This window comes from Pinus tabuliformis, chromosome 5_2 (assembly GCF_031772625.1).
Source record: "Pinus tabuliformis cultivar Carrire ecotype Pingquan chromosome 5_2, CPIR1, whole genome shotgun sequence".
Lineage (NCBI taxonomy): Eukaryota > Viridiplantae > Streptophyta > Pinopsida > Pinales > Pinaceae > Pinus > Pinus tabuliformis.
The window spans coordinates 422,362,378-422,376,462 of record NC_142306.1 but is presented as its reverse complement, the minus strand read 5'-3'; the positions used below and the strand labels follow the sequence as shown (position 1 = coordinate 422,376,462).

At 39.8% G+C, this 14,085-nt stretch overlaps 1 protein-coding gene across 1 annotated transcript; it reads right to left on the bottom strand.

Moving 5' to 3' along the window:
* Nucleotides 1-408: 408 nt before the first annotated feature.
* LOC149159385 (histone H2B.4-like) lies at nt 409-927 on the bottom strand. Its single transcript, XM_089433480.1, has one exon. It carries the CDS (start codon nt 832-834, stop codon nt 409-411), a length of 426 nt encoding a protein of 141 aa, XP_089289606.1. The 5' UTR covers nt 835-927.
* Between the last annotated feature and the right edge of the window lie 13,158 nt (nt 928-14,085).

Sequence of the window (14,085 nt, the reverse complement as noted above, 5' to 3'; positions counted from 1 at the left end):
AAAGCATATGCGAAGGACATCCTCTCATAGAGAACAATTTCTAATAGCAATGATTCACAAAACATTGAACTAAATTGCATTCAATTACCCAAACAGAATCCCTAACATATTCACACATATTCAATGAACTGATTGCCACTGAAAGCCAATAGTTTAATAGCTTAACTGCTTTAAACCAAGTTGGAAAAGCATGACAAATGAATTTCGAAATAGAAGTAAAGATCTGACCTTATCACAAAAAAAAGCTTAAAATGGCCCGTACAGAGAATCCAGAAAACAACAAACCGTTACAGAGCAGTTACTCAAGATACTGAACCAATTAACCCCTAAAGGCAAGGACAAAAGTTTCATTGTAGGGACGGCGGTAAAAAAAAGCCATCGCATTTAAATACAAGAACAATATCAAATTCAGGCACTGGTGAACTTGGTCACCGCCTTGGTACCCTCCGAGACGGCGTGCTTGGCGAGCTCCCCTGGAAGCGCCAGCCTTACAACGGTCTGAATCTCGCGAGATGTAATGGTGGGCTTCTTGTTGTAGCGGGCAAGTTTCGATGACTCGCTCGCTAACTTCTCAAAGATATCGTTGATGAAGCTGTTCATTATCCCCATGGCCTTGCTAGAAATGCCGATATCTAGGTGAACCTGCTTCAAAACCTTAAAGATATAGATCTTGTACGTCTCAACGCTCTTCTTGTGCTTCTTCTTGCCCTTCTTCTCTCTGCCTTCTTTTGGAAGCTTCTTCTCGACCTTAGGAGCGGGCTTCTTCTCTGCAACAGGGGACTTCTCTGTGACGGGCTTCTTCTCATCGGCTTTCTTGCCTGCCTTTGGAGCCATAGTTGCGAGAAACAGAAAATATGAACCTAGATGACATGGGAACGCTTCAATCAAAAGAGAAAATAAGAGATCATGGATCTCAGCGGAAATATCGAAAAGGAATCGATTGTCAGAGAGGAGATGATTGGATCTGGAATCCTTGCTCTGAGTTATATTAACAGAAGTCTAGGCTCCTATTGGTTGGTTGGCTGTGGCATGGATCGATGGCATCTGTTTAATGTGGATTGTAGATTAGAATTACTTTTCATATTAGCGGTTAGAGACTTTGACCAACCGAGGAATTCTCCAGGAGGTAAAGGATGCACTCGGTCATAAGCCATTCTCGTTTTGCCAAATAAAATCGCAGAATGGGATTTTTTTTCATTTAGTTTATCCGGTGTGAATATTTTGTGATTTTTCAAGATGTTTGAATTTATTTTTATATTTAAAAACACATTTGAAAATCTTGTCAAAATTTAGAATCACAAAATTTTTATGAAAAAATAAAAAATTAATCCAACCAAATTTTTAATTATGAGAAAATCAAAAAATAATCTAACAAAATTTTAATTCCATGGGTTTTGAACTTCAGTGTTTGGTGCATTGATAATTCATTTGGTTTATAAAATTTTAATTTTCAATAATTTTTTCCATAATGATTTATTTTATATTAAAAATTTAAATTTAAATTTAAATTAATCAATAATTTATAATAAATTAAATTAAATATTTTTGTTAGTGGTGACTTAAACCCTGAATTTCATAGTTTATTTATGAAATTCAAATACTTTATAGCATGGTAATGGCTAATTAAACTATCTTCGTAAACTTTTATTTTAAATAATTTTAAATAAATTAATTATTCTAATTAAATAATAAATATTATTTTAATTATGGTGCACTGATAATCTTTACTCTTTTTTCCTTTATTAAATCTAACCTCTCAATCTAATTAATCTAAATTTAAAGTTTTAATTTTTAATATTTAACAAAAAACTCTTTATATTCTTCTTGTTTTAATTTTAAAATTTCCTAACATTTTTCTTCTTTTAATCTTAATTTTAATAATTAATTATTAAAAAAATCTTATTGCTAAAGTTTCACTACAAATTAAAATTTCCTAACATTTTTCTTCTTTTAATCTTAATTTTAATAATTAATTATTAAAAAAAATCTTATTCCTAAAGTTTCACTACAAATTAAAATTTCCTAACATTTTTCTTCTTTTAATCTTAATTTTAATAATTAATTATTAAAAAAAATCTTATTCCTAAAGTTTCACTACAAATAGTAGTTAACCAATCACTCTATTTGACATGGTCATACACCTTTTCTTCTAACAAAAAGCTTTATGTGTTCATGAGGATGGGTGGAGTGTCCACCCTAAACATTGAAGTGTTCATGAGGATGGGTGGAGCATCCACCCTAAACATTGAACTTTTTATACACGTCTCACATGTTACACCAACTTAGATCCATGTTATAAACCTCTTTTTTTAGTGCACAATTTGAGAAAGGTTCGCACCTCGAGAGATTTGATCCCTCTCAATGCTTAATAGATATGAGATTAAGATGGATCTAAGATGGTTTCATTGTATGCGGCCATGGAAAACTTGTTGAACATCTAATTATTCTAATCATTGTAAATATGCTAAATATGTCTTGTTGAACATCTAATTATTCTAATCATTTTAAATATGTTAAATATGTTGAAGATTAATATAGTCATTTTAATTTTAAATTTGCTCAATTATGATAGAGATTGTTAATAACTTGAATGATGAAAAATGATGAAATAAAAAAATTGAATGCAAAGTAACAATTGAATGATAAAAAATGTGAATAATACTTGAATGCAATCACTTACAAATAGCCTTTATTGTGATTTATCTCAAACTATTTTCTTCTACTATTCTTATTGTCACACATTAGTTTTGGGATCTTTTCATATGGATCATATGAAAAGGGTGGTTGAAATCGTAGACCATTCAAAATTTTAACTCGATCTATTGTAGTAAACATCATACCTTGTCTCTCTTGCTCTCCAATATTAATAGTAGTTTTCTCCAAAATCAATCATTGTGACTTATGGAGTGTTAAACCCCAAGTGAGTTTCAAAGGTAGTTGTTTTCTATTATCTTGTTTGAAGGCAAAGTGAGTAACAATGTTGAATGATGGAAAATGAGAATAATTAGAATGTAGTCAATTACAATATTTTACAGTTTCATGAAGCCATTACATCAAATATGAAATCAACATCTACAGTGAAATCAATGCATCTAGTGCAAGCATTCAAATAGAATTAGAGATCAGCATCTACACTGAAATCAATGCACCTAGTGAAAGCAACCAAATAAAATTAGAAATCAACATCTAGACTTAAATCAATACATCTAGTGCAAGTAATCAAATAGGATTAACAATCAACATCTACACTTAAATCAATGCATCTAGTGCAAGCAATCAAATAAAATTAGAAATCCACAACTACATTGAAAGAAATGCATCTAGTGCAATCAATCAAATAAGATTAGGAATCAACATCTACATTGAAATCAATGCATCTATTTCAGTGAATAACATTGTATCCCCCCCCTCTCTCCCCCATCTCTCTCTCTAGCCCCACCCCCCTCCCTCTCTCCCCCATCTCTCTCTCTAGCCCCACGCCCCTCCCTCTCTCCCCCATCGCTCTCTCTCTAGCCCTCCCCCCCTCTCTCTCCTTCTTTGTCTCTCTATCTCACCCCAAATGCATACACTCTCTCTCCCTCCCTTTTCCTCTCCCTCTCTTTCTCTCTCTTCCCCTTCTCTCTCTCACTTCCTCTTCTCTGTCTCCCTTCCCCTTCTCTCCCTCTCTTCCTAATCCAGTTTCGGGTGTGACGAAGGACCCTTCCAAGACCTTTTACTTTCATGATGTGTTAAATTGCATTTTTTAAAAGAACATAAGTGAATACATCTGCATGTTGTAAAGAAGAGGAACAATCATCAACACATGAAAACATAAGTCGTTGATAACGGAGTTCGTCCAAGAGGGACTACATCTCCGGGCCCCGGTGTCAAGATGGTGTAGGGGTATGCATTAAGTGTTGTCAATAGTGATGATGTACAAAAGAGATGATGTCGTGATCATGCAAAGAAAATTCCCTCAAGCAGGAGTGGCTCCAGGAGATGTTCTGCTATAGGAACTCTTAGTTAAAAGGACTCCTATCAGTATGACACAAAACTCATGCATGATGAGCATCGCGCCAACATGGCATAAAAGGGATCTTAATGCAAACATGCATGATGACACATGAGTATCCCAACAACATACAACAAAAGGATCTCAAAACACAACATGATGAATCATGACAACAAGTACATCACACAGATGATTTCGCATCACATCAAGCAGGAATCATGAAATCAAGTAAGAAACATGATCCCACATCAAAAATCAACTAGGGATATGTGCAGCATAATGCATAGAAAAATAAGTACATGAACACACTGCATATACCTCACAACTAGGGGCCATCTGTAGAAGCGGATGTCAAACTGCTGATGCTGGTCGTACCATCAACCTCACTACGTCGAATCTCATGGAATGATTGCTCGCATGCTGAATGCTGACACTTGCACTCCACTTAGAATAATGGCTGAAGAATAGAATGATAAAATTAAAAATCTAAACGCACCATCAGATTTGTGGTGTCGAATAGTGTAAAATCCACTGTCAAATTTCTAAATTCTGAGAAATTGAGAATCTGAGGCTCAAGGAATCTCTTAGATTTCCCCTAGATTCCTCAAAGATTATGCTCCATGGGTGGATTGGAAATATGCAACTCAAAAGGTAAACCTGACCTCGCCATTGCGATCCCTACGAAAAACCATGAAAAGCAACCGTAAACTTGACTATATTCCGACATGGAGAAAAATTATCTCCTCGGGAAAATTTCAAGGATCATGGTTCTGCTCCCTGTTTCTACAGCAGTCATGGTTCCACCTCCATACTAAAAAATGGCTTAAAAATGCAGAACTCTAATGGAGAAACAGACAACTCCATTGCGTTCGTGGCATCGAGAAGTGCTGAAACCATATAAAATTTATCAAAATCTGACAAAGTGAAAATTTGGCCCTCCTGCAAAATTTTGGCTCGAATTGCATGCATTGCCTCCTCTTCCCTGGGCGCACTGACAAACTGTATTTAAATAAAATATCACCGGCGAATTTTCCCAATTTGGTGATTCGCTGAGTTGGTTAAGGAGTCCAATTAATAGGGAGGAGGTTGGGTAGTCAAACATCGCCTCCTCCTTTTTTATACATCGAATCTTTTTTTTTAATTTTACAAACAATTTTTTTTTAAATTAAAGTTTGGTTGGGCCGGGCCCACCTTGGGCGGCCCACCCACCGTACCCACCTCCATCGGTCTTTCCTTAAATGATGGTGTTTGTTGTGGGTTGGGTCCATGCCCCAAGGGCTGGCCCACCCAACCCCCTCGTATATGGAGCCATGGAAAGTTCCGTGGATTGTTATGAAGGTTGTGGTTCCATGGGAGGGGCTCAGGATCGTGGCACGCCCTTCCACCATATATGTTTATGGTTATGTGCAGATGGGAGTTGGGGTGGCGGGGTTGGTGGCCCACCGCCCCCTTTTTTATATATATATTTTGTTATATTAAAACAAAGTGGGCGTTTTTTTTTGGAAATTCGGTTTTGGACCGAAGGAGTCTTTTTAACGAGGCAAAGATTTTTCCCAGAATCTGGTCGGAGTTGGCCGAATTCCATCCGCGAGGAAAAGTCCAAATTGTGCCTTCATTAATCCTGCCCAATCATCAAAAAGTCAACCCAACTTTGACTACCTCTATCTCCTTCATCTAAACTCGGATTGGAGTGTCATTCGCACCGTTGGAATCAGGGTGACGAGCACTTCGATTTTATATCAAGTTCATCATCTTTCCACCACTTTGGATTTTGAGCTTTTTCCATGCCACTGGTGTCTGAAGATCCACCCAGATCAATCCTCCCTACTAAGGAGCTTTCGGTCCTCCAAAAGCATGAAAAATGATCTGCAACTTTGTTGTACCTTGTCTACATCACAAGCGTTCGAAGGTCTCGTTTCCATCTCCTTCACCTTTGTTCTTTGAAGCCTTAAGTGATGAGCTGACACCTGCTACTTCTGCAACCTGTAGTACATTGTTTCGCAAATTACATGCTTGAATTTCATGACCAACTAATGACCCAAGTGTCCCACACTTGCCATGAGTTTATAACACATACTCGATGGTCAAGTTTACAACAAGATGGACGCAACACCCCAGCTACGAAAACAAGACCAACATATCATTGTTGCTTTAACAAGTGATGGAAAAACTCATCATCATTGCGACACATGATTTACAAACATAAGGCCAAACACTATTGTTTTGACAAGTGATGGAAACACGACATCACTTTCACAATTTATCATGCTACTCAAAATAAGACCAGACATCATTGTTGTTGAACAAGTGATGGAAAACAAATCATCCCTTTTATATTTTAAAATGCAACAAATGATTTACAAAAGTATGACCATGAAACCTTAACATATCTAGAAACCATTTTTCACTTATCAAGGTGAATGGGTTGCCTCCTTGTGGCGGTTTTCCTTGTTGAACAATCGTTTCACCTGGTTCATGCACCGACACTTTGTTTTCAAGGCGCTACTATGGATGGAGCCTCCAACATGTGGCTTTTTGATGGCCACTTCTATCGCAATGACTGCAATAGGTTTTCTTCCTCCAGATCTGCTTAACATGTTTCTTTACCTGTTGTTGAGAGGGTCTTTTACGCCTCATCCTTTTGTGTGATGTCATTCTTTTCCAACACTTAGAAAATGTATGGTTATGTAATCCACATCACCATTGCATTCGTGGCATCGAGAAGTGCTGAAACCATATAAAATTTGTCAAAATCTAACAAAGTGAAAATTCGGCCCTCCTACAAAATTCTGGCTCGAATTGCGTGCACTGCTTCCTCTCCCCTGGGTGCACTAAGAAACTATGTTTAAATAAAATTTCATCAATGTATTTTCCCAAGTTGGTGGTTGGCTAAGTTGGTTAAGGAGTCCGGTTAATATGGAGGAGGTTGGGCGGTCAAACCTTGTCTCCTCCTCTTTTATACATCGAAACCTTTTTTTTTCAATTTCACAAACCATTTTTTTTTTTAAATTAAATTTGGTTGGGTTGGGCCTACCTTGGGTGGCCTGCCCACTGTACCCACCTCTGCTGCTGTTTCCTTAAATGATGGTGTTTTTTGTGGGTTAGGTCCGTGCCCCAAGGGCCGACCCACCTAACTCCCTTGTATATGGAGCCATGGAAAGTTTTGTGGATTGTTATGAAGGTTGTGGTTCTGTGGGAGGGGTCAGGGGTTGTGGCCCGCCCCTCCACCATATATATTTATGGTTATGTGCGGATGGGAGTTGGGTTGGCGGGGTTGGTGGCTTGCCACCCCCTTTTTTAAATATATTTTTTGTTATATTAAAATGAAGTGGGCGTTTTTTTTGGAAATTCGGTTTTGGATCGATGGAGTCATTTTAACGAGGCAACAATTTTGCCCAGAATCTGGCCGAAGTTGGCCAGATTCCGTCTGCTAGGAAAATTCCACACTGTGCCTTCATTAATCCTGCCGAGTCATCAAAAAGTCAACCCAACTTTGACTTCCTCTATCTCCTTCATCCAGACTCGGATTGGAGTGTCGTTCACACTGTTGGAATCAGGGTGACAAGAACTTCAATCTAATGTCAAGTTCATGATATTTTCGCCACTTTGGATTTTGAGCTTTTTCCATGCCACTGGTGTCTGAAGATCCACCTGGATCACTTCCTCATCTCTCTCTTTGCCTCTCCCTCCCTCTCTCTGTCTCTCTCTCCCTGTCATCTATATCTATATCTCCCTCCATATCTCCTTTGTCTCTTTATCTCACCTCCCAAACACGCACACACTCCCTCTCTCCATCCCTTCCTCTCTCTATCTCTCTCTTCTTCCATCTCTCCCCCCTCCATCTATATCTCTATCTCCCGCTTGTACCATCTACAACCACCCTCCAAAATTTATCCTTAGCTTCATTTTGAAGCCTCCCTACCAACCATCTCTAGAAGCATGTCTTGCATTGTCAAGCACACAAGCTTCAGCTGAGTTTCAGTGTCTTGTCGACATGTGCATGTGCCTTCAGGTTGACCGATTCCCTCTAGAATTAGACTATTTTCTCACTGAGACACTCCCCCAGAAAATTGCGCAATTCTGGAGGGGAACCTGGCTTCCCTCCATAAATTGTGCAAATCAATTGGGCAGTGTGCTGGGATCTAGAATTGCGCAGAACAATTATGCAGTCCTCCTTCAGAAAACTGCGCAATCTGACCCAGCACTGGACATCAACCCAGAAATTGTACAATTCCTGACGTACAACCATCTATACTCAGCCCAGAAATTACACAAATTTTCATCCCAAGCTTGCAGATCAATGCATGTGCCTTCAGGATGACCGATTCCATCCGGGACCGAGAAAAACTAATTTGCATGCATGGACTGCTTTTCCTGAAATAGAAAAAGGTAGCATGCAAAAGACATCCTGGATTTCAGGGATCTATTTTTAGTAGCTATAGGTTACATGCAAAGATCATTTTAGAAGCCTCTCGCCAAGTGGCAATGTTCTCTTAGATTTGTGGCATGTGCATCATAACCTTGATCTTATCAAAACTTATGAACCAAACGCTGCAGAGCTCATTCCTCACATCGATCTTGTAGCTCTAACATCCCACATCGCATCTAGGAGTCTTTGGCACTTTCAGCTTAGTTATTTCAAGGTAAGTCTACTTCTTATGTCTTGTTCCACATTTCTGTCGCTTTTTGTGTTTCACTTTTTGTAAGTGTTTTTTGCCTGATTTTGATGAGTGCTTGTTGTCATTTTAATGTATGTTAGCTTGTAGAAGCACCATTTCAGTTTTCGCTTTCATCTCATTGTTGTTGCATGCATGACACTGTTTTTGCACCAACGGTCGTCAGTGCGGCGACCCACTTCTCACACATGCATGCTTTCCATTTTTCCAAATCCTACACTTACTATTTCAATGCATGGCCTTTCACTCTTATTTACACTTAGTTTCACCATGCATTCAGACTTCTCATGTTTTTAGTCGCCTGTTGCCAGGTCTGGGCTGCCTCGGCCTAGACCTTGCCTTGCCCGGCTAGCATTGCACATTTCTGGAAGTGAAGGCTCTACCTTCCCTCCAGAAATTGCGCAAGTATGGCCCGACACTGACCTCCAGGCTTGCATTGCACAATTCTGGGAGGCAATGCCTTGCTGGGTCCAGAAAATGCGCAATGCAGTTTGCTAGTTTGCATGTCATTATGGACTAAAATTGCGCATTGTGCAGTTTCAGTCCTCAGCATGCCAGGTTGGACTGTGCATTGTGCAGTCACAGAAGTTAGTCATCCTCCTGATAGCCTGAACTATGCCTTGTGTAGTTTTGGCAATCAATCTCCCAGCCTCCCGGTGAAAATTACACAATCTTCACAGACAGTCACCATGGTATGTCGCATATCATTCCACCAGTTTGCTTTGGTTTTCAACTGACAGATTTCTTGCCATGAGTGTTACTATGTCTCCAAGTATCACAAGTTTTCTTCTACCTCTCAGAAGCACATGTATAAGGGCTTCCAGGAGGGCAGAGTCAAAGACACTGTTGAGAGCACAACTGGGGATGCAATCGATCAAGTGTCTATGAACTTGCATGTCTATGAAGACATCAAGTTGTTCATGGACAAGGATATCAAGATGAAATGGAAGCGGCATCACAATGAGCAGCACCATCTATAGCAATAGAAGGTAGTAGATCTGCGTGCAACAAACGCAAGAGGAAGGTTGTTGACAGCGCAGAGGTGGAGCAAAGTTGCAAGTTCAAGTAGATCCACTTGTGATGAAAGAAGCTTTGGAGACTAAGGCTATGAGGTGACGATGCAACAAGAGGATCGCACGAAGGTAGAGAGAGAAATAGAGAAGGAGTTGTATATGCTAAAGTGGCAACTCAAGGAAGAACAAGAGCTGCATAGACGAGAGATAGAATTGCAGTAGGAACAGGTACCAAAGGAGGCACAACATCCATAGACTAATGAAACTGCACCCATACAAGTTATAGACCCAGCCCAACAACTGACACGGAGCAGATAGGGTGAGCGATGTCGTTGATCACATGCAAGGGTGTTTAGGAACATGGATGTGTGAAGTTGGTCTAGAGTGCAAGACTTCCTTTATCTCAAGGTAAAACCAACATCGGACTCAAAATCTCCCAAGAAAACTGCACGAGTTGTAGCTGGAGGAGGATTTCTGCCGGTTGGAAGGTTATTGTACTGCTTATTGAATCTTTTGATAAATTTTGAATTATCCTTCTTCAGTCTTTTTCTTATGGAATTAAACTCGGTGAGGCGGTACTCATGATTCCTCTTTTCTCCCCATTTCTGGGTGAAAGCATTTTCTAGCTCCTCCCAGGTAGTGATGGTGGCATTTGGTAGGTGTTTGAATCACTTTCTGGCTTCTCCATCAAGACTTTGTACAAAAGGTCTTATGACCACATCCATCTATTCCACATTCAGGTTCTCAGCAAAGGCACATAAGGTTTCTATGTGTCTCTGTGTTGTGTTGTCATCTTCCCCATTGAATCTAGGCAGAATCTTAAGGTAATCTTGGGGCATGACACTTAAGGGCTAAGGTAGATCAAGAGGTGCACACTTATTTAGAAAAATGTGTGGAAGAGCCATCTGGATTAGTGGAGGGGGATTAAAATTTGCTTGAGGAACTGGGGTCAAGGCCATAGTGTTTGGAGGGGAAAGAGGGTATGTCAGGGCCTTAGGAGTAAGTCCTAAATAATGAGCAGCAGTAGGCTGAGAACTAGATGAGGGAACTTCAAAGGCTAGTGAGAAGGTAGCGTAGTCAGGGGGAGTTTTCTCTTTCCAGATTTTCTTGGAAATTAATTTTCCAGGGTCAGATACAAATGGGGCTTTTTGTTAGGATGTATCTAAGCGAGTATGAGGCCTTTTAAAATCTAGGGTTATGAATGATAATGAAGGGGGTGTGGAGTTTTCAAGGTGATATGAATGCAATCAGAACAAACTTCACTCACCTACATGAAGGGTGCTCAATTTTTCGTATCCCAGGGGAAAAATCCTTCAATAAGCTCCCTGACAATGGCGCCAAAAGATGTTGTCACTCCCAGAGACAACCTCGGATTGCTTACAAGACTAGTGCTTGGGCACATCTAGATTGGTGTGTCTCAAATGATTTATAGGAAACTAGAGACATCACTTCTATGTTATAGATATATATATTTATAGGAAGTGGGTTGGTTCATTTATCCAAAGAAATAAAACATGGATTTCTGGTACTTCTTCACAGGTTTAGATCTCATAAATATGCATAAAAATAATGGAGTCTGAGTATTTCAAGGGCTTACAACTTAATAATCATTTTGCAGAGAAAATGAGAGAGGAAAAAGAGAAGGAGCAACTCATCACATAGAGCATAAGGCTTCAAGACATCTACACTTAACACATAGAGCTTGCGGCATTAAGGATTTCTATACTTATTTGAGTTACAAGTAGAAATAATGGATGAAGGAGGGGATGAATACTATGATTCACGTGTTGGAGATTTAAATATATGATTTCAATAGTCCACATAGGTTTATGCATCAATAGTATTGAGAGAAGTGAATCTGTAATTTAATTACAGGCAATTGCATTCACATATCAATACAAATAAATCTATGAGGAAGCTTGAAATAATTCTAGCAGCTATAATTGCATCAATATAGAGAAGAAATATGAACAAAAAATGGGTTTCAACAAAGGGAACACATACTATAATTCTTGAAGAGGGAATCACCACCATTCCCTTGATATTATGAAAAAAATGTGTTACAAACAGATACAGTCTAAAAATAGCATGTAGTGTTTTCTATAGAATTTCTGAACCTTTTCCAAGTCTTGCTTTCCCCTATTTATCTGGAGAGGGGAGCAAGAACATTCATTACAACAAAAATATCTATGGTCTAGATTCAGTTGTCAGGTTGACTAGCTGTATTAGTCATAAATGGCATTGTGGCCCAAAAATATTACAAAATTAAATGCCTCCTTGGAAGGAAAGTAGATTGTAGGACATCAAAACAAATATCAGTCAAAGAGAAGCATTAAACTATCTTAGTGCACATCTCAGTGATAACTTCTATTACAGATTGTAGTTGGTTCACTGTATGGCCTCTTATGCTACTCAGCTGGCTCCCATCACATCCACTTTTAGTACTCGAAGGCCTTCCTCTGTAGAGTAGGGGTTGGGTCAACTGTAAGTGCCCATATTTGCAGTCCTTTGTTGTGTAGAGGGATGGGGTTCCATGCTGAGACATTAATCTTCCCAAGTCCCGTGTACTGCTCCATTGTTGCGCCATGCTCCATTTAAGTCTTTAGTTGTCGGCCCATCTGCCCATTAAAACTCTGCTACACACTACCGGATCTTAGAAAAGCCTGGTGTCGTGTATTATGATGTAATAAGGATGACCTTTGAGTGTGGGCTTTTAACATAGGAACACCGTGAAACAAGCAAGCCCAACTTCCCTTTAAGCCCTTATGCTTTCATCCCCTTTGATTCTCCTTTCTTCATGTGATCGGGGGCTCGAACCAAGCGCTTAGCCCTTTAGGCGCTAAGGCTTTCAACTACTGCTTTGGGGCCTTTTCCTTTATAACTTGAAAAGCCTTTGTTATCCCCTTACACCGCATCAGCTGATATCCCTGCCGTGAAAACCTTATCAAATATGACCTATGAAACATTGAATCGAGGGTCCTTTTTCTTTGTTACTCAGAATCCCACATCCCGACGCTGAATGAACTTTTCCTTAAGTCTCTCCCCTAGTAGCTGCGATCGCCGATATGCGGCATAACTTCATCATTTCCATGTGTCACCCTATGAGTGGTGACACATGTCATCTAGAAATGGCCCCATAGGACCCCTAAAAATGTTGAAACTGAATGACATGTGTCAACCGTAAGACCACGTCACCCCCCCGTACTGCCACGCATTGATGACATCAGCTCTGAGGACCAATCATATGCCACCACGTGGCCCCTAGAGGAGAGAGAAAAAGGCTTGCTCGGCCTTGTTTTCACATGCATTTTCTTCATAAATGAATTGCGGCCTTTCCCATAGCTTTAAACTGTATCGCAGAATCACAACCCCGCAAGGTTTTTTGGGAGGTAGCCCCTCTGTTCATGCGATTGCCAATAATGCAGGATTTCCCATCACCGATATGTCATACTGCCACGTGGAGGAGAGAGAAAGGGGGCCGCGCACTCCTGTTTTTCATGCATTTCCTTTGTTAATCAGATTTCAGCCTCCCAACACTTTAACACTAAGACCCAGATTTATCGGTGATTCTCCCCCCTGCAATTCCTTAAGGATGGCCCATCAGGTATTGCAGGGGCCATGCAGGATGCGGGACCACTGTGACTGTGGGGTTGTTGAGATGCAGGATGTAGGACCTGCGGGATGTGGGATTGTGGGGTTGCTGATATGTGATTTTCCCTTAAACTTAGTCATTTTCTTCGTTTTCAAGGCTTTCCAAGCATGATTTTCAACATGCTCTAACTTTTGATCCATAAGTCCATTCTTGGACTTCTATATATTGTTGGAAATCTCTTTCTGAGCACTAGGCAATGAAGAGGGTTCAATTTAGCTCTGAGATCTTCTATGGCCTAGGAAAGTGGCTCCAAACTTCACTTCTCTTGGGCAACCTTGACCAATTGAAACCCACAATGCAGTGAGTGACAACAAGAACCTCTGTAGCCCTTTTTTTGGCCTTAAGTGATTTTACGGAGTGATAACATAGTGGCATCGTTGCTGGGGACTGAAAGGTTTCATCTTCCCCAGGAAATATTTTCGAAGTTTTAGATTTGGCTGTTGGTGGTGGAAAATAGTCAGGCAAAAGAAGGTTGAACCATTCACCTGGTGACTCCAATCAAGCAGAACCCATATTTTAAAGTTCTACTAGTGTCTTCACATTTTCAAAATGAATTCGGATGCGAGGTATGCTCCCATGAATCGAGATCACATTCTAGGATTTCCAAATTAGATGGCTTGTATAGATTGGCAGACTTATCTACCAAAGTTCAGAGATCAGAAAGGAGACGATGCTGTTCTTCATTTGGTCAAGTTTCACATGCATGTGCATAGACTTAAGGTTCAATTTCATGAATATTGTCTGATGAAAATG

Coding starts and splice junctions, on each gene's coding strand:
- LOC149159385 (XM_089433480.1), bottom strand. CDS start 834: ATGGCTCCAAAGGCAGGCAAGAAAGCCGATGAGAAGAAGCCCGTCACA.